The sequence below is a fragment of the Bombina bombina genome, chromosome 6 (genome assembly GCF_027579735.1).
Source record: "Bombina bombina isolate aBomBom1 chromosome 6, aBomBom1.pri, whole genome shotgun sequence".
Classification (NCBI taxonomy): domain Eukaryota; kingdom Metazoa; phylum Chordata; class Amphibia; order Anura; family Bombinatoridae; genus Bombina; species Bombina bombina.
The window spans coordinates 112,091,650-112,111,376 of record NC_069504.1 but is presented as its reverse complement, the minus strand read 5'-3'; the positions used below and the strand labels follow the sequence as shown (position 1 = coordinate 112,111,376).

Here is a 19,727-nt window from a genome sequence, read left to right as displayed (position 1 = left end):
TGTTCTATTGGTGAATCGAGTTACAGTCAAGACTACTATACAAAGTAACCCACTTACATTTTCACAGCTATCTAAAGGGACAGAGTTTAATTTTGTAGCAAGCATACCTGATTCTTCATGAAGGCCCTTGATAGATGGGAGTCTGAGATGAACCAGCTCCTGCGTGATCACTTCCGGAGCATGAAGCAAGGAATAAGTAAAATCTTAGTTGGGCTTCGAGCACTAGGCAGAGAACAACCAACAACTATGGACCGGCAAAGGTTTGACTACCCCCATAGTCCTGAGTCAGCTGTGATTTATATTAACAGAGAAAAGATCCTTCATTCCTGTGATATGCAGCGCTATCAGATCCTGCTCTACAAAGACAAATAATTACCCTCTGGAATCCCTTGAGCGGTTTACGGGGACTAAGTGGAGGGGTAATGACCGTGAGCTGTCGAGTTGCACTGAGACAATAGGAGATGCCAGCAGTCTTCAGGGGCGCTGATCAGTGCTGCAGAGCTCTAGGCTAGCCAGGATGACAGTGTAGCTGGTTTTGGTGTGCAAACTTGCGATGTAGATAATCGCTATACCCTCTATTTACCTATAGGCCCTGAAACCAAATGTTATCTTTTATCTAAAAACCTAAATAAAATATTATAAAATAAAAAAAATGGGGAATTGGTAATAAAGGGATCATCTATCTTTATAAACTAAAAAATCTGGAGTAGACTGTCCCTTTAAGGTAATTTAGTTATAGGTGAGTAGAATTATGTAATGTGTGTCACTGTAAACAACAGGAAAAATGCCATAGTTAAAGGGCCTTTATAGTCAAATAACATTACTCTAATAACATGCTCTAATCTGTTAGCTCATGTAATATTAAGACTATCAACCCACAAAGGGGTTAAACACACAGTAGAAATACTGCCAGCATTCCATTGTGATCCAATCAGCAGAGCTAGTTCCATATCTGAGTCATGCAACTAGAGCTGCTAATTGGATCAGTGGTGTATTCCGCTGGGGACCAGCAGTGCTCTTTGATAAATTTGATATCAGTAAATATGTTATTGATCTGTGATGTCTTTGGTGATGTTGTGGGTAATTGCATTTGTGATTTTAGAAATGATAAAATTATGATGTCATTGATAAAATCATACATGAGTTCATGAGCAATGTAATTAGTGATAATTAATGATATGACAAAACTCATGGGGTGGAAAAGTTAGAAATTTCTATTTTTATTTTTTTTATTATTATTATTGCCAGTTTATAGAATAATACAAAATAATATGTATAGTATCTAAATACAACAACAATAATGATTATATACAAAGTCTCCTCAACTATAATACTTATTACATGCAAATTCTCTTCAACTACGAGAGAACCTTCCAGCTATACAGCTGCAAGCTCAGGACCCTTTGGCGGTGCTACCCAGTTGGTGTAGCCGGTATCCGTCACATTAATGAAATAGTATTATTCATGGATCTAGGAAGAGGGCGCTCCACGCTGGATGTCTTCACCGCTCCGCCGGGATGAAGATAGAAGACGCCCCCACGATGGATGAAGATGTCGCCTCCTGGATGCAGACTTCTCGCCGCCTGGATGTCTGGATTTCAGCAACGGTGAGTAGATATTCTGGGGTTAATGTTAGGTATATTTTTTATTTTTTGGGGTGGTTTTTTTTTCAGATTAGGGTTTTGGCTTTTGAAAAAGAGCTAAATGCCCTTTTAAGGGCAATGAAAAAGAGCTGAATGCCCTTTTAAGGGCAATGCCCATACAAACTCCCCTTTAGGGGCAATGGGTAGCTTAGGTTTGTTTAGAGTTAGGTTTTTTATTTTGGGGGGTTGGTTGGGTGGTGGGTTTTACTGTTGGGGGGGACTTTGTATTTTTTTTCAGGTAAAAGAGCTGTTTAACTTAGGGCAATGCCCTACAAAAGGCCCTTTTAAGGGCTATTGGTAGTTTATTGTAGGCTAGGGGGTGTTTTTATTTGGGGGGGGGGCTTTTTTATTTTTATAGGGCTATTTAGATAAGGTGTAATTGTTTTTATTTTTGATAATTTTGTTTATTATTTTTTTAAGCTTAGTGTTTTTTATTTTTCGTAATTTAGTGTTTATTATATTTTGTAATTTTAGATTTTTTTATTTTTTTCGTAGTGTTAGGTTTTTTTAAGTTTGTAATTTAGATATTTTAATTGGTATTTTTTATTTTATTAGAATAGTAATGTTAGGTTAATTTATAGTTTAATGTTAGGTTTATTTTTATTTTTTTGTTAGGTTTAGGGGTTAATAGTTTAATTTAGTGTTTTGCGAGGTGGGGGGCCGGCAGTTTAGGGGTTAATAGGTTTATTTAGTTGTGGAGATGTGGGAGGCCGGAGGTTTAGGGGTTAATAACTTTATTATAGTGGCAGTGATGTCGGGGAGCGGCGGATTAGGGGTTAATAGCTTTATTATAGTGTTGGCGATGTCAGAGAGCAGTGGAATAGGGGTTAATACCTTTATTATAGTGTCCACAATGTCGGGGAGAGGCGGAATAGTGGTTAATAACTTTATTATAGTGGTGGTTATGTCGGGGAGCAAGCTTTTTAGACTCAACGCACAACCTGTAATGCCATCGCTATGAAAATCCCATGCAAAAACGTCATATTTTTTGTGTGCAGAATGGACATTGCGTTACAGGCTAAAATAGCTATACCGACACGACTCGCAATAGCTGCGTTACTGCCATTACGCTGAAATTGCCATTTTTTCAGCGTTAAAAGCCGTAGCGCAAAACTCGTAATTTAGGTGTTTGTGATTTGATATTTCTAATGTTTTTTTTGTTTAAAAGAGAGGTTATCTCTTGTTGAACCAGGATTCTGTCTGTCTTTGCACATTGAATTGGGTAAGGAAGATTGTGTTAAATAGGAATGTTTATGAAATCTATAAATAGGCCTGAAATAGTTTGTAACATCTAAGGATCTGAAGTTATGTGAACCCAATTTTGTGCGTGCAATGCAAGTCTGCCTCCAAAGATGTGATAGGGAAAAGGAGATGGAGGAAGAAACCTTACCTGAAGGAGCCCGAGATCACCCTCGGGATATGGCTATGGGGGTCCAAGATCTGCAGAGCGATCGGAAGAAGGAGAAGGAAGTTGAGGGCTCATTAAATGAATGTTGTAATTAAAACAGAATTTATACATACTGATACATTTATTTCCATTGTGCTGATGGGAGTCCATAGCTTCATAACATGTGTGATATATTCCAGCCTATCAGGAGGGAGTCAATAACCCTTACAGAGCTTTAGCCCCTCCCACCTCCTCTTCCTCTTCCTTTCAGTTTACGTATAGCCGAGCAGAGGAGAGAGACAGAAAAAAGGTAGGAAAGACAGAAAGCAGGGTTACGAGGTGCAAATGAGAACTGTCACCCACATACAAAAATTGGGTGAGGGCTATGGTGGAATCTCATCAACACAAACGAAATAAATGTATCAGTAAGTATAAATTCTGTTTTCCTTCTTAGCAGTCTATAGCTTCATAACATGTGGGATACAATACCCAAGCTAAGAGTCAATGTTAATGGGTGGGACAAAAAGTAGGCAGTTTCTATTTGCCGGACACTGCGGCCTGAAGGACTATCCTGCCAAAAACTGCACCAGAAGAAGCATAAATGTCAAATAATAAAATGTGTAAAAAGTGTGAAGGGAAGAACAAGTTGCCACCTTGCAAATCTGTTCCAAGAAGGTATCATCCTTGAAAGCCCAGGAAGTAGATACTTATCTTGTGGAGTGAGAAGTTACTCTCTTTGGTTGTGGATTTACTGTAACAGAGTCAGCCTTACAAATCTGCTTGAGCCAGGATGCCAGGGCCACCACCGTAGCTTTCTGACCCTTCATAGAACCAGAGTACTGGACAAAAAAAAAAAACTGGAAGTTTGTCTAATGTCTTTAGTAGCCTGAATATAGAACTTTAAAACTCTGACAACATCTAGGTTGTGAAGTAATCTTTCCTTTTGGATTAGAAGGCTTTAGACACAAAGAAGGAACAACTATTTCCTGATTAATAATTTCTGAACATACAACCTTTGGACGAAAATCATATTTGGTCCACAGGAAGAAAAGAACCTTCCAGGACATTTTAAAGTCTAAAATATGCATAGGTTCAAAAGGAGAACCTTGCAGAAGAGAGAACAAAGTTCAAGTTTCAAGGAGGAGAAATTGGTCTAACAGGGCACATTCTCACCAGGGCTTGAACAAAAGTTTGAACATCTGGCAACTTAGCCAACTTTTTGTGAAACAAAACAGTTAATATGATATCTAAACCTTTAGAGAGCTAGCCGATAGTCTCTTATCTAGTCCATTCTGAAGAAACTGAAGTATTCTGGGAATTTGAAAGGATTTTCAAGAAAAAAATGCAAGGTCACAAAAGAAAGTAAGCTTTCCATATATTATGATAAATTATCCGATTAACTGGTTTACTTGCATGAAGCAAAGTATAGATATCAGAGTCAGAGAAATCACTAATCTTGAGGTCTAAGCTTTTAACCTTCACTCTGTCAAATTCAGCAAACTGAGATCTGGGTGAAACACAAGTCCTTGAGACAGAAGATCCTTCCTTAGGGATAGGATCCATGTAGGAAGAAAAGACATCTGAATTCGGTCCACATACCAAGTTCTGCAGGCCTGCACCAAAGCTATGAGAATTACTGAAGCTGAGTCCTGTTGGATTCTTGCAATGGCTCTTGAAAGAAGAACAAATTAGGAAAACAGGAACGTTAAATTAAATATTCAGGGACAAACTAAGGCATCTATCATAGAGCTTTGGGGCTTCTATATCTGGCAAAATATGTTAGAACCTCTGATTCAGCTTTTACACCATTATATCTATAAATGTTAAAACCCAATTTAGAATAAACTAGTCGAATATGTCTTGATGAAGGACACATTCTCCTGACTAAACAGATTAAAGAAAGTAGTCTGCATACCAATTGTTCACTCCTTGAATATAAGGTTGATAGAGAACAACTTTCCTTCTGTATTCATAACAGAAAGATACATTTCTTGCATAGTGAGGGAGATGCAAGTCCCTCCTTGATAGTTGATTTAAGCAACCACTGTAAAGATGTAGTTTCATAAATGGAGATGAGACTTGACTGAGAATGGACCATGGCCTGAAGAGCTCTAAGAAACGCTAGGAGTTACATAATGTTGAGTGGTAACCTCGCCCCCAGAGGGAACCAAACTCCTTGCATCCTTTGAGACATCTAGATGTTCCCCTGGCCCAGAAGAGTGCTGATGATGAGAGAACTGAAAACAAAGAAAGGAAAGCAAAAAAGGATGCCTAAATGCTATAGAGTAAGGAAACCAAGTACCTTTGAGATAGCTATAAGGAAAATAGGAAAAGTGGTAAGACACTGTAACAGCAGACTGATCATTAGTGCTTACCTTCCACATTTGCTAGGTAGACTCATGAAATCTAAGTGAAATACTGAACATAGCACCTTGTCACACCTGCACCTGAGAAAGAGTCTGTGATTCCTGGTTTGCAGCTTTTGCTTTGTCCTTGAAGCACAGGAGGGCTGAGGAAAAACTTGAATCAGACACCTTCTGTATAATAAAAAATATGTTAAAACACACATATAATAGATAACTGTAAATGAAAACAGGATCCACAGGTTTAATCAAACTCTAGATTTCTTATTTGTGAACTAGCTATGTTAACACTAAGCTGGCATAGATAGTGTGTATTGAGACTAGCAATGGGTGTTGATGCAAGTACCAAAATATTTTCATAGATCTATGTTTGCATGTAGCTGAACATACAATTTAGTATCTGAGATAAATGAAATTAACATGGTCTGTCAAAAACAGACTCTATACTACTGACAATATTGAAATTAGTCAAAGTGCATATTAATGAGGTCAGTAGTAACTGGACCATACAGCATACATAAAAAGTACATGTATTGGTAAATGTTGTACATAAAAGTATCATGTTCTACCAAAACAGTATTTCTGTTGTGTGACAGGAAAATTATAGAAAAAAAAAATACACTGAGGTGGAAACATTTGTACTGGTAATACAAAACTATATAAAACATTACAAAATGCGTCTGCATAATGATTACATTTGCAGATTCGGGAAATATATGCTTGCCCCATTGTAGTTATCTGAATTTGAATATTGACTATGTTAAAGTACAATACCATTCAGGCACTAATGTATATATATTTTGAGACTTTTATGTGTTGGAGTACCTGTCGAGAAAGTAGCCTCTACCTTCCCGGCTTTATCAAAAAATGGTTAGGGTAAAATATCTTTTTAACAGTTTTTTTAGTTTAATTTAGATTAGACAATGTGCTAACATTCACCTAGATTACAAGTTTTGCGCTATAGAGGGTATTTAACGAACGCAACAAAAGTTGCGTTATTTCACCCTCCATAGCGCTGCCATTACAAGTTTTAGAAAAGCCGGCTTGTGTGTGCGATATGTTTGCGTTGAGCTCCATACCGCACAAAATACAAGTGCTGATTTGATGTGCCCGTGCACACTTTCCCCATAGGCATCAATGGGAAGAGAGGGCTAGAAAAAAACACCTGCGATCGCGGAATGAAAAGCTCCATAACGAAGCCCCATTGATGTCTATGCGGAAAAAATGTTTACGTTTAAACCTAACACCCTAACATAAACCCCACGTCTGAACACCCCTAATCTGCTGCCCCCGACATCGCCGACACCTACATAAATGTTAACCCCTAATGTGCCGCTCCCGATATTGCTGCCACCGAAATAAATCTATTAACCCCTATTCCCCCGCACCCCAACATCGCCCACACTATAATAAAGATATTAACCCCTATTCCACCGCTCCCTGATTCGAATCAGCCAATAGGAATGAGAGCTGCTTATATCCTATTGGCTGATTTGAAAAAGCCAATAGGATTTTAGCAGCCCTAATTCCTATTGGCTGATTCAAATTTTTCAGCCAATAGGAATGCAATGGTACCCCCAGTATAAAAGGGGTACCTTGCATTTCAATCCTCAGTGTGCGGCGGACGATCACATGAAGAGGACCTCCACGTCGGATCGATGGACTTCCGCCTGGACCTCCGCCTTGCACCTCCGCCTTGGACCTTCATCTGGACCTCCGCCTCTGCGCATCGACTGCTCCACCTCCGCAGGGATGAAGAAGATGCCAGTCCCACAATGGATGAAGATGGAGCCGCCAGAATGAAGATCATTCAAGCGGGACTTCAGCAACTGTGAGTACCTAAAGAGGAGTAAGTGTTAGGTGTTTTTAAGGTTTTTTGGGGGGGTTTTAGATTAGGGGTTGGGCATTTCTTAAAAGAGCTGAATGCCCTTTTAAGGGCAGGAAAAAGAGCTGAATTACCTTTTTAGGGCAATGCCCATACAAATGCCATTTTCAGGGCAATGGGTAGATTAGTTTTTACTTTATTTTTATTTTGTGGGTTTGGGGGGTGGGGGTTTGTATACTGTTAGGGGGTGTTTTCTTTTTTAGGAAAATAGCTGATTTCTTTAGGGCAATGCCCTACAAAAGGCCCTTTTAAGAGCTTACAAAATGCCCTTTTAAGGGCCCTTGGTAGTTTATTATAGATTAGGGTTTTTTATTTTGAGGTGGGTTTTTTTTTTGTAAACAGGGTATTAGAATAAGAATAATTTTTATTATTTTGGATAATTTTGTTTGTTATTTTTTGTAATTTTAGTGTTTTTTTTATTTTTGTAATGGTAGGTTTTTTATTTTTGTAATGTTGGGTTTTAGTGTAAGGCAGCTTAGGTTTTATTTCACAGGTAAGTATGTATTTAGTTTTAAATAGGTATTATTTAATTAATAATTGTAACTTTAGATCTATTTTAATTAATTTAAAGTTAGGGGGTGTTAGGTTTAGGGTTAGGGTTACAGTTTAGGTTAGGTTTAAGGTTAGGGTTAGGTTTAGTATTAGGTTTAAGGGTTAATAGTTTAATTTAGGTATTTGCGATGTGGGGGCTGGCGGGTTAGGGGTTAATAGGTTTATTTAGTGGTAGTGATGTGGAAGGCCAGAGGTTTAGGGGTTAATAACTTTATTTAGTGGCGGCGATGTGGGGGAGCAGCAGAATAGGGGTTAATAACTTTAATATAGTGGCGACGATGTCGGGGAGCGGCGGAATAGGGGTTAATAAATGTTATTAGTGGCTGCAATGTCGGGAGCGGCAGATTAGGGGTTAATAACTTTAACATAGTGTTTGCGATGCGGGAGAGCTTCAGTTTAGGGGTAAATAGTTTATGGGTGTTTAGTGTACTTTGTAACACTTTAGTTATAAGTTTTATGTAACAGTTTTGTTGCATAAAACTCATAACTACTGCTCTCAGATGGTAAGGATCTTGACGTTATAGGGTGTGACGCAAGCTTTTTAGCCTTGCTGCAAACTTGTAATGGCAGCGCTATGGAAGTCCCATGAAAAAACGTAATTTTTTTTAGTGCGGGACTGACGTTGTGTTACAGGCTTAAAGGCTAAAAGCTATACCGACAAGACTCGTAATGGCTGCGTTGCTGTTTTAACGCTGAAGTGGACATTTTTTCAGCGTTAAAACACGAACGCACAACTTGTAATCTAACAGATAATTATTAAAGTCTATTGGAATCTGAGGAAATGTTAGTGAGAGAAAAATCCATTACTTTTAGGTCTATATTTCTTAACATGTTGTTACACCTTTCAATGGCAATTGCCGTATTTGGATTACATATAAAATGTAAAATTCCTTGGGCCGATTCACGGACAATATGAGAATCCAAAGAGGTTTTGTCAAGTATAGCCTGTTCTGATATCTCAAATAATTTAGTTAAAGGGAATCTAATAATTTATCCTGACAATTTTTCCATGAACGAGAAATACTTTTTTGGGGTTTTAAACCAGGATAACATAAATTTAATCATTTTTGGATCAAATTCAGGGGTTTTAGTAGACAAATTTGGTAAAGTGGGTCTGGGGCATTCTGTCCATAGTTTAGCTCTAGATAAAAAAATTAAAGGGTGGTTAATCTGAAATTCCACAAATTCAGCAATGTTCTGGAGAGGGAACCATTCAGCAGAACGTGGATGGTGAAGTAAATCAGGATTTTAATAAGGTTTACCTAAGGAGTCTAAAAATGTATTCACATGAAAATCTAATGTTTGTTTTTTTGGGTACACTTTTTATTTTTATTTTATTTTTAGGAGATGAATCAGAATCATCTGTAGAATCTAATGAGGAATCCTAATGATTAACCTCCATATCTGAATTATTGTCATCCAAAGATGAATAATTATTCAAACTATTGTGAGGCATACTCACTCAAAGATATTTTATCGGCAAATGACTGACACTTTTGTTTTTTCTCCTATTAGTGACCTCTTGGGAGTAGAGAAATTAACACTTGTTTAGTTCCAGTTTTAGAAATTACATTGTCAGATAAATGCTGACTAGATTTGTAATGTTTAATACCATGCTTAGATGCTGGGGTAAAAGTAAGTAAGCCTTTTGTCTTTTTTTTTTTTTATTTGTTTATTAGGATAGCCAAAAGTGTTATTAGTTGTACAATATTATAATAGTCAAGACGCCACACAGGGCCTCATCTTAAGTGAATTCAAATAAAATTACAAAGAAAAAATCAAAAATACAAAGCAGCGAACCTGTACAGAAAAAGATAAACATATTTTTTCTCTACTTTCACGTAATCTTGAACCTTGTAACATAAATGTTGCTATACCTGCATTTAACACTAATGGCATAATTTTTTCATTATAAGCAAAAAAAAAAGAGAAGAAGAGGGAGAGAAAAAAAAAAAAAAAAAAGGAGAAAACCATGTAAGCCTTTTGTCTCATACAAGTCTGGACTTGAGGCAGATGTTGGTTGTAGGAGATTATTAGGAAGGTTGATAGGGTAATTTGTCACCCAGACCCCTTAAATAGAACAGTTTGATGTCTTCCAGGGGCTCATTTTATGCATATTGTGGAGCGTATTGATAGATTGGTAAAGGGATCTGGGTCTGATCCTGCAGTCATGGTGCATATAGGCACTAATGAAGGAATCAGCGGGAGAGTGTCCTAAAAAATGACTTCAGGGCGTTAGATAGCAAGCTTAAACCAAGGACCTCTGAGGTGATATTTTCGGAGATATTATCAGTGCCATGTGCTAACCCAGTAAGGCAGAAGGAGCTATGGTGAGTTAATTCCTGGTTAAAAACATGGTGTAAAATGAGGGGTTTAACTTTTTAGAGCACTGGGCTGACTTTTCAATTGGGTACAATTTGTACAGTAAGGATGGATTGCACCTGAATGGGGTGTAGGTGTGCTGGGGGAGAGGATGATAGCATGCTTAGATAATCTTTTAAACTAGGCAAAGGGGGGGGGCAGTTCAAGCATAATAGAACAGACAGATTAGTCTGTGAATATGTCACACCTAGAATATCTCAAGGAAGGGATGACAGAAGGATGCACTTAGGAAATGTCACATAGAAAGTTTGGAGGAAAGCGCACCAAGTAGCAGCAGAAAGCACATGAAAATGAAATGTACCACAGCAAATGCAAGAAGCATGACGGGTAAAATGGGGGAGCTGGAGCTCTTAGTTGCAGAAGAGGACTATGATATTATCAGTATAACTGAAACCTGGTGGGATAATTCACATGACTGGGCAGTTAACTTAGAGGGTAATACTTTATTTAGGAGGGACAGGAGTAATAAAAGAGGTGGAGGAATTGTCATGTGCATTAAACTATACCTTAAACCTACAATAAGGTAAAGGAAGATATTTATGATGATACAGGTGGTAATGTAGAGATCCTGTGGGTAAAACAAAAACAAATTACTAGGAACATGCTACAAGCCCCGCAACATTAGTGACATGGGGAAAACTCAACTACTAAAGCAAATAGGAAAGACAGCTAATAATACCAGTGCTGTAATTATGGGGGATTTTAACTGCCCTGACATAAACTGGGCCAATGAAACTAGTAATACAGCTAAGGGATATAGATTTTTACATTTTCTCAGGGATAACTTCTTGTCACAATTAATAAAAGAGCCAACTATATATAAAGCTATATTTGATTTAGTGCTATTAAATGATACAGAAATAATATCAAACATTGTAGTTAAAGAACATTTGGCTAACAGTGATCATAACATGGTCACATTTGAAATCACTTTCCATAAGCAGTGTCTTAAGGGTTCAACTAAAACTTTTTTCATTTTAAGAAAGCAAAATTCAATGATTTAAGGAATTCATTAAATAACATATATTGGGCCAAAGTATTCTCTAATAAAAATACAGAGGATTAATGGATAACATTTAAAACGTTGTTAAATAAATATACACATCAACACATACCACATGGTTATAAAAGTACAATAAATAAATCGAAGACAATGTGGCAAAATAAAAAATAAAAAAATAAGAAAAATTAGGAAAAAACATTGGGCATTTAAATTATTGAAAGAAAATTGTACAGACTCAACATACCAAATATATAAGGAATGTAACAAAACATGCAAAAAAGCAATCAAATTAACTAAAATTGAAAATGAAAGATTAATGGCAAAGGATTCTAAATCAAACCCTAAAAGGTTTTTAAATTACATAAATGGCAAAAAAAACTAAGAAGGAAAATATAGGTATGTGAATGGTAGCATGATTAACAGTGACAGGGAGAAGGCTGAGTTACTAAGCCAGTTCTTTTCTTCAGTATACACAAGAGAGGAAACAATGGGAGATACTTTAAAAACAAACTAGAACATACAAGCCCATACCATTAACTGGGTTAGAAGTTATCAGGAAAAAAAAAGGATAATATTAAGGTAAATAAAACGCAAGGGCCCAGATAAAATACATCCAAGGGTTTTACGGGAATTTAGCACTGTTATAGACTAACCTCTAATATTAATTTTTCAAAACTCATTATTCTCAGGCATAGTACCCTAGGACTGGCGTAAAGTTGATGTGGTGCCACTTTTTAAAAAGGGAAGCAGGGCTGATCCAGGAAGCTATAAAGCAGTTAATCTGACATCAATACTGGGGAATATACTTGAAGAGATTATAAAGAATTATATTAATGAGTATATTTGTGTAAACAAGATTATGAGTTAAAATCAGCATGGCTTTATGAGAAATAGATCATGTCAAACTAATCTAATTAGATTCTATGAGGAAGTAAGTAAAAATATAGATAAGGAGGAATCAGTTAATGTGATACACTTGGATTTTGCAAAAGTGTTTGATACAGTGCCACATAAAAGATTTATGTGCAAAATTTAGGAACTGGGAATAGCTGAAAATGTTAGCTCATGGATAAAAGACAGGAAGCAATGAGTAGTAGTAAAAGGATCATACTCAGATTGGACAAAGATAATCAGTGGAGTTCCCCTGGGATCAGTACTGGGCCCTGCTTTTTTATATTTTTAATTAATGACGTGGAGCAAGGCTTAAATAGCAACATCTCTATTTTTGCAAACGATAGAAAGTTGTGTAAGGTCATTAGGTTGGGGCAGGATGTACCTGCTTTACAAAGCAATCTACAAAAATTTGAAGAACGGGCAGGTAAATGGAAAATGAGATTTAGTACTGGAAAAAGCAAGGTTCTACATTTTGGAAGTAAAAATAAACAGGCAATTTATTATTTAAATGAGACTAGACTTAGCCAAACAGAGGAGGAAAAGGATTTGGGACTAGTAATAGATAACAATATAAAGATGGGTGCACAATGCAGGGCAGCAGCTTATAAGGCTAATAAGAAACTAGCATGTGATAAAAGAGGCATTGATGCAAGGGAGGAAAGCATAATTCTGGCACTTTATAAATCCTTGGTAAGACCTCACCTTGAGTATGGAGTGCAGTTCTGGGGACTGATCTAAACAAAAAAGACATTGCAGACTTAGAATAAGTTCAAAGAAGGGCCACAAAGCTAATAAGGGGAATAGAGAATGTAAGCTATGAGGAGAGGTTAGCCAAACTGGTTCTGTTTTCACCTTGAGAGGTGACATGTTTACTTCTTATAAATATATTTAAGGCCCATATACAGAGATAGTAGAAGCTCTGTTTATTCCAAAAAAATTATGTTTGTGACAATAGGTCTCAATTTATGGCTGGAGAAAAGGAGATGTAATCTGCAAAATAAATGTGTTTTCACTGTAAGAGCAATTGAATTGTGGAACTCATTACCTGAGGAGGTAGTAAATGCCAATGCCTTAGACACATTTAAAAATGGTTTAGATACATTTCTGTCTAGAAACAGAGTTCAGGGATATGATTTCTGGTGTTAAATGGGTCACCTTTTTTAATGGGATTAATTTAAGATCAACTGGAGCTTTTTTGTAAGTATATTAAGATTTGTATAGGTTGAACTTGATTGACTTATGTATTTTGGAATTAATTCAATTTTTCATTTGCAACATAAAAGAATTTAACATTAATCATGTTTTCAACATACTATCTAAATTTTCACTCTATAGTTGTATAGGAAATGTTAAATAAATGCTCCTGTCATGGTTGATTAAATATTTCATACCTGCTCTATGTTAAATGTTTGCATATAATGTGTATTTTTATTATTGTTTTTGTAAAATGTATCCTTCCTGGTAAAATGTTTTATAAATAAATAAAAATAAATAAATAAATAAAATGTAAGTTAAAATAATAATATGCTAATAAACTTAACCACGGGAGGGCAGCAAACTGTAATAAAAGATTGAGTAATTATTATTATAATTTATTTGTATAGTGCAGCATAATTCCGTAGAGCTGGTATTTGATTAAATGTAATGAGATAAATTGTAACCATCAAAAAATACAACAATTAAGTAATTTGAGTAAACACAAAATGTCACCAAGGAGGTGTCAAGGGCAGGAAGATGACGATGTAAAAAAATGCGCCCCCAAAAAGGCGTCAATTGCCCAAGGATGTCAGGAGAAGGAGAAAATTTTGAGCACAGGAAGAAGCCAGAAAGAAAAACAGAAAGCACAAAGATCAAGATAAAAGGTAGAAAAGTAAAGGGGAATAAATTAAAATAAAAGAATAATAGCAAAAAAAGATAAAAAAAAAGTGGTCCAAATAACAAACAGAAATATGAGAAATTAAATAATAAGCAAGACCTAAAAAATGTAAAACGCAGCACCAAATAATCAAAATAATTATAATTATAATAATGATAACTGAGTAAAATTATATATATATAAAATATAAAGTAAAATATGCAACACTAACAATTTATTAGAGGGATACGTTTCTTGAATGAGCAGCAAAAGGAAAAAAGAAAGAGGAAGCCACTTTCTCATTGGTCCTTTTATGGTTGGACTGACTCTCTGATTGGTCACTTTCTTCTGCATATAGAAGGCTTTTTTAATGTTGTGGCTTCTTTCTGTTTATGTATATATTTTCTTTATTAAAATCATTGTATCTATGAATGGCAGCATTGAGTAGTAAAATATATGAATGATTTTGTGATAAAATGAGTGGCCTAAATGTCAATCAATATACAGCTAGATAGAACACCCATTAAACAAACTTTCCAATGTAACTTTATTAACAATTTTGCTCTCTTTATATCATTTATTGAAGGAGCAGCAATGGACTACTGGGACTGGGAGCTAGCTGAAAACATTGGTAAGCCAATAATAAGAGGCATATATATGTGCAGCCACCAATCAGTAACTAGCTCCACGCTCCTGAGCCTACCATGATATGCTTTTGATCAAAGAATACAAAAAGAACAAAGCAAATGAGATAATAGTAAATTAAGAAGTTGTTTAAAATTACCTGCTCTATCTAATTCATTAAATTTTTGGGTGGTTTCGTGTCACTTTAATGTTCTTCCAGTTTGTTTATAAAATAATTGTAGAAAATAAAACTCCCCTCTGTGTATCTACAGTACATAAATCAAATGTTATTTAAATAAAACATATATATATATTTTTTTTAAACTCAATCTGAAGCTGTCTGAAAAAAAAACTTCTGAATAAGAAACCAACTTCTATTAATAAGAAACAAATTGCACTTATAAGAAACAGCTTGAATAAGAAACCAAATTCCATATTGTTTCGTTTTGCATGAAGCAATACTTAATCCACATGCAAAATTTACAGTGAAACGAAAGTGATACCCTGATGAAATTATTCGCTGGACCAATCACGGAAGATCTGGCTGTCAAGGGAACGAACCAATCAAAATTCTCGCACGTTGCCAGACCTCTACACCATAGTATCTTTTAATTCAGAAGTCTATGATGGTCACACGCCCTGTGACGTCACGACACGCCCCCTCCCCTATACTAGGACAAACGAAGGTAGAAAGGCGACGGATCGCCGAGTGGCTCAGTATTGTTAGCCGAGTGCCCGCGAACGTTTGGGTGACAGTTACACTTGCGGAGATGAATTGCGGAGAATCGGAATTCAACATTCTGTTGGCTACGGACTCCTACAAGGTAAGGAGATGAGAATGGGACTAATGAATAACGATAACCATACAATGCTCGGGAGGGAGCTAGGGCCTCCCAACCTGGCTAGGTGCTCTGGGCACTGTGGGCATCCCGGCCCGAGGACAGTGCAGCACCACACTGGCTAAGGTGGCAGTGCGTTCGCATGGAGTAGAGGCTGTGTGATCCGCTTTCCTAAGGTCAGAGCAGGGTGACACTTGAGGAGTGAAGGTCAGGGCTGTCTACACCAGGGGCACATACATCAACATCACATCCTCGTGTTGTTCTGGGCATTATTGCCTATTACTTTATGCTTGTTCTTGTCCTGCAAGCAGCGCACAGTAGCTTAATGTGACAGGCTCTGATCACCAAGCTGAGGTCCCTCTCTCAAGTGACTTAAGATGGTTTTTTAATAAGGTCTTAAACTCCAAAGTTACCTGGATTCAAAGAGTAACAAATGATGAAGCTTCACCAACAATTGTAAAGTCAGTTTTATGTGTAGTGTCTCTCTATAGACCTCGCTATGCTAAATATAAAAGTTTGTATTTCCTTGTCTTGTGTCCTTTGCAAATCATCATATGTCAGACAGTAGAAGATCTGTGGCTTTGTAGCTACATATCATGTTTAGTGAGTATCAGTGGCTTGGGCATTAGTAAGTGTACTATTTTGTGATCTAAATACAAATAGAGGTGAAGCAGCAATGCAGGAAACACCTACTCAGAATGTAGAATGTTAGCTATTTTAAAGGCTGTAGGACAACTGTAAAGTTACTAGCCAGTGACTATCTACAAAATTTACTCCACCCTTTGAAATTCACACTGTACAGTTTTAGGTGATAAAATCCATTTACAACTTGGTGAATATTTTTGTTGTAAGATCAAATCAGTGTTTATAATGTCAAATAAAATGTACTCAAATGACAATAAATATATAACATTATGTTTGAGCTGTTTTTGGAGTTTGAACATCATATAACAAATAGTGTGTTTAATTGCAGATACAGATCTGGTACTTGTTACAATGTGCTAATTATGACATTGTGGTCATCTAGGTAGATTTCAAATAGGATCTATTCATCATTTCTTGTGGATCACTGAGGCCCCAATTCCCTAAATCTATCTATCTTTCTGATTTTCTAAGAAGGCTTGTAAGTTCTGCAGACAGTTTATATTGCTTTATAGGGATATACATTACAATATAATGAGATATATATATATATATATATATATATATATATATATTCTTTCTATTCAAACTAATCACTTTTCTCAATCTAATCAGAAACCAAGGTCTCTACCCACAATAAATACTTTTATTGTTAAATTTGTTATCAGCTGATGTATTCTAATTTACTGTATGCAAAGTAAGACATTTTTCATATCCCTTATTGCTAAATATTGTAGTTATGATCACTCTAGTTCCACTATTTCACTTGTGATCATGGATTGTTCTGCTTTTTTGAGTATTGCTCAGAGTTAAAGAATGTTTCTTCATTTAATGAGATAAATTAATGTTATATTTGGTGAAATATTCCTGTGTTCACCAACTCTAGCAAATTGAATAGCCACACATTTTATGTAGGATATCATTACCTAGGGGAAATGTGACACTGTCTCAGTTGGAAAAAAATAAAAGAAAGTGTGTATAGTCTTTTAATAAATGGTTATTTAAATAGTTTAATTGCTGCAAGTTTTTACAACTTTGCAAATGCTCATTACAATTTAGAGAGCTCTCCTTTTTTCTTTCATAATTTTATTGTGTATGTATGATAAAAAAAAAAGATTTTTATCCTTTAGAAATCACTTTTTTATTTATTATTATAAAAAAGGGCCCATTGTTAGCATATTTTTTTTACTTATCTTAAATTACTAAATATTTTACTGTTAGGCTTTAAAAAAAAAAAATTTTTTTTTTTTTTTTTTTTTTTGCATCAGGCATGCCCTTTTTTTCTTATGTGACACATTTGTTCAAAATGTAAGCATCATAATATATCTAATGGTTTTCGTTCATTACTATTTTGCACATATTAGAATTCTAATAGTCATCAGTACATTGAATAACACATTGTGCCATGACTACAAAAATGTAAATTTAAAACTTTTCACAGCTGCAAGGCCTTTGGATCCAGCCACAGCAAGGTAACTTATGTGTGGCTGGTGGCAGCCACCAGGGGGCAGTTTAGGGGATCCATGGGTGTCTTGGGGTCTCTAAACCAGGGCTAATTTTTAAGGCACCAATGGTGCACCTGTTGCATTGGTTTGTCGAGTTTTGCTGGGTTTGTTAGGTGACTGTAGAGACCAGGTCATCTGATGCAGCACCCATCACTCTGCTTTATTTAATAGCACTTACAGTATGGATATGTGTTTGCTGAAAATCAAAGGACTGTTAATTTAAGCACAAATCATATGGGATGGTTCATGACTGCAAAATTGTTTAGTAGACATGCTGGCTATGTGTCTTAAAGGGACACAAAACCCAACTTTTTTTTTTTCTATCGTGATTCAGATAGAGCATGCAACTTTCTAATTTACTCCTATTATAAATTTTCCTTCATTCTCTTGGTATCTTTATTTAAATAAGCAGGAATGTAAAACTTAGGAGTCAGCACATTTTTGGTTCAGCACCTGGGTAGTGATTGGTGGCTACATTTAGCAAGTGCTACCCAGGTGCTGAACCATAAAATGGGACAGCTCCTAAGCCACCAATCAGCAAGTGCTATCCAGGTCCTTAACCAAAAATGGTCTGGCTCACATTTTTACTTCTCACAAAGATACGATAGTTGGAACCATAAATCTCAAATGTAGCCTCATCAGACCAAAGGGCAGATGTTCAGTGACCGGATGTCCACTGTGTTACTTGGCCTAAGCAAGTCTCTTCTTCCTGCAGCCAATTTACCATGATTACCTGATTTTACTTTTGAAAATTAGATATTGAGATCTGTCTGCTTCTTGAACTCAGTGAAAAGTATTTGGCCTTTAATCTAAGGTGCGGTTAACTGACAATTTCTGAGGCTGGTGACTAGTGAATTTATTCTGTGCAGCGCTTTGTCTGCTTTTCCTGTGATAATTCTCTTGACACCCCTTTTCATCAAACCTTCCAGTGTGTTTGTTTCCACTGCACTTGAAGAAACTTGTCTTGATATTTACCAGATTCATTGACTTTCATTTATTAAAGTAATGAGGGGCTGGCTTTTTTTTTCTTCAAGCTGAGCTGTTATTTCCATACTGTGGGCTACTGCAACTAGAAATAATTCCCTCTACCAAACAGGATTATTTGAGACTCGCCATAGCTTGTCACAGCATAACTGGCATTAGGAGTTAATTTATATTTTCTAAAAGATACATTTGGGCTTCACATTCCATTAATCCAGTGCTTGACAAATATGTTCAAAAATTAGGAGCCAGACAGTTGGATTTGTATATAGATATATGGAGAATAACCCAAAAAGTTAGGAGCCAGGGGTATAATTCTAGGAGCCAGTGGCTCCCAGGCTCCTGGGTTTGTCGAGCCCTGCTTTAATCTATATTATATACATTTTTATTTTTTTTTTTATAATAATGTAACCAGAAATGTACCACTACTACTACGAACAGCACTGTAAAACATACGCTGGTTTTATGCTGCAATCTTCAGGTGATTTCCATACAAGTACAGTACTGAAAGAGGAACTACAGCTTTTAGTTTTTGGAAAACAGGATGAGCGTAGTTTTTATCATTCTGCAGATTTACTGGAAAGTAAAAAGAAACTGAAACTGAACTGAACGGCAGACGTAGCAGCTAGGATCAAATTTACATCACAACAGATTTATGGATCTTGTTAATCCTTTCCATGTTTGAATATCTTTTTTTTTTTTTTTTTATCTTGTCCTGATGATTCTCTAATTTTAATTCTATAATTAAAATGGTTACAACTAGAAGGTTTGCAACAAGAGTGCATGATATTCTGTGTCAGATCTTGACTATTTTTGGAACCAGTGACCAATGGATCTCAGAATTTTACTTCTGGCACCAAATGTTTAGATTTATTCTACATACAACTGTGTGTGTCTAGCTCCTTTTTAAAGGGATTTGAAACCCACATTTTTCTTTCTTTCATGATTCAGATAGAACATACAATTTTAAGCTAAATGTAGCCACCAATCAGCAAGCGCTACCCAGGTGCTGATCCAAAAAAGGTCCGGCTCCTAAGCTTACATTCCTGCCTTTTCAAATGAAGATACCAAGAGAACAAAGACAAATTGATAATAGGAGTAAATTAGAAAGTTGCTTAAAATGTCATACTCTATCTGAATCACATAGAAAAAATGTGGGTTTCATATCCCTT

The 19,727-nt window shown here is 36.1% G+C and overlaps 1 protein-coding gene across 1 annotated transcript in view; it reads left to right on the top strand.

Annotated features, from left to right (window-relative positions):
- Positions 1-15,255: 15,255 nt before the first annotated feature.
- Positions 15,256-19,727, top strand: part of NAMPT (nicotinamide phosphoribosyltransferase) — a 96,486-nt gene continuing 92,014 nt past the window's right edge. Inside the window, 1 exon segment of the mRNA XM_053716567.1 lies at positions 15,256-15,412. Within this exon segment, the coding sequence (XP_053572542.1) occupies positions 15,359-15,412 (54 nt within the window). The 5' untranslated portion in view covers positions 15,256-15,358.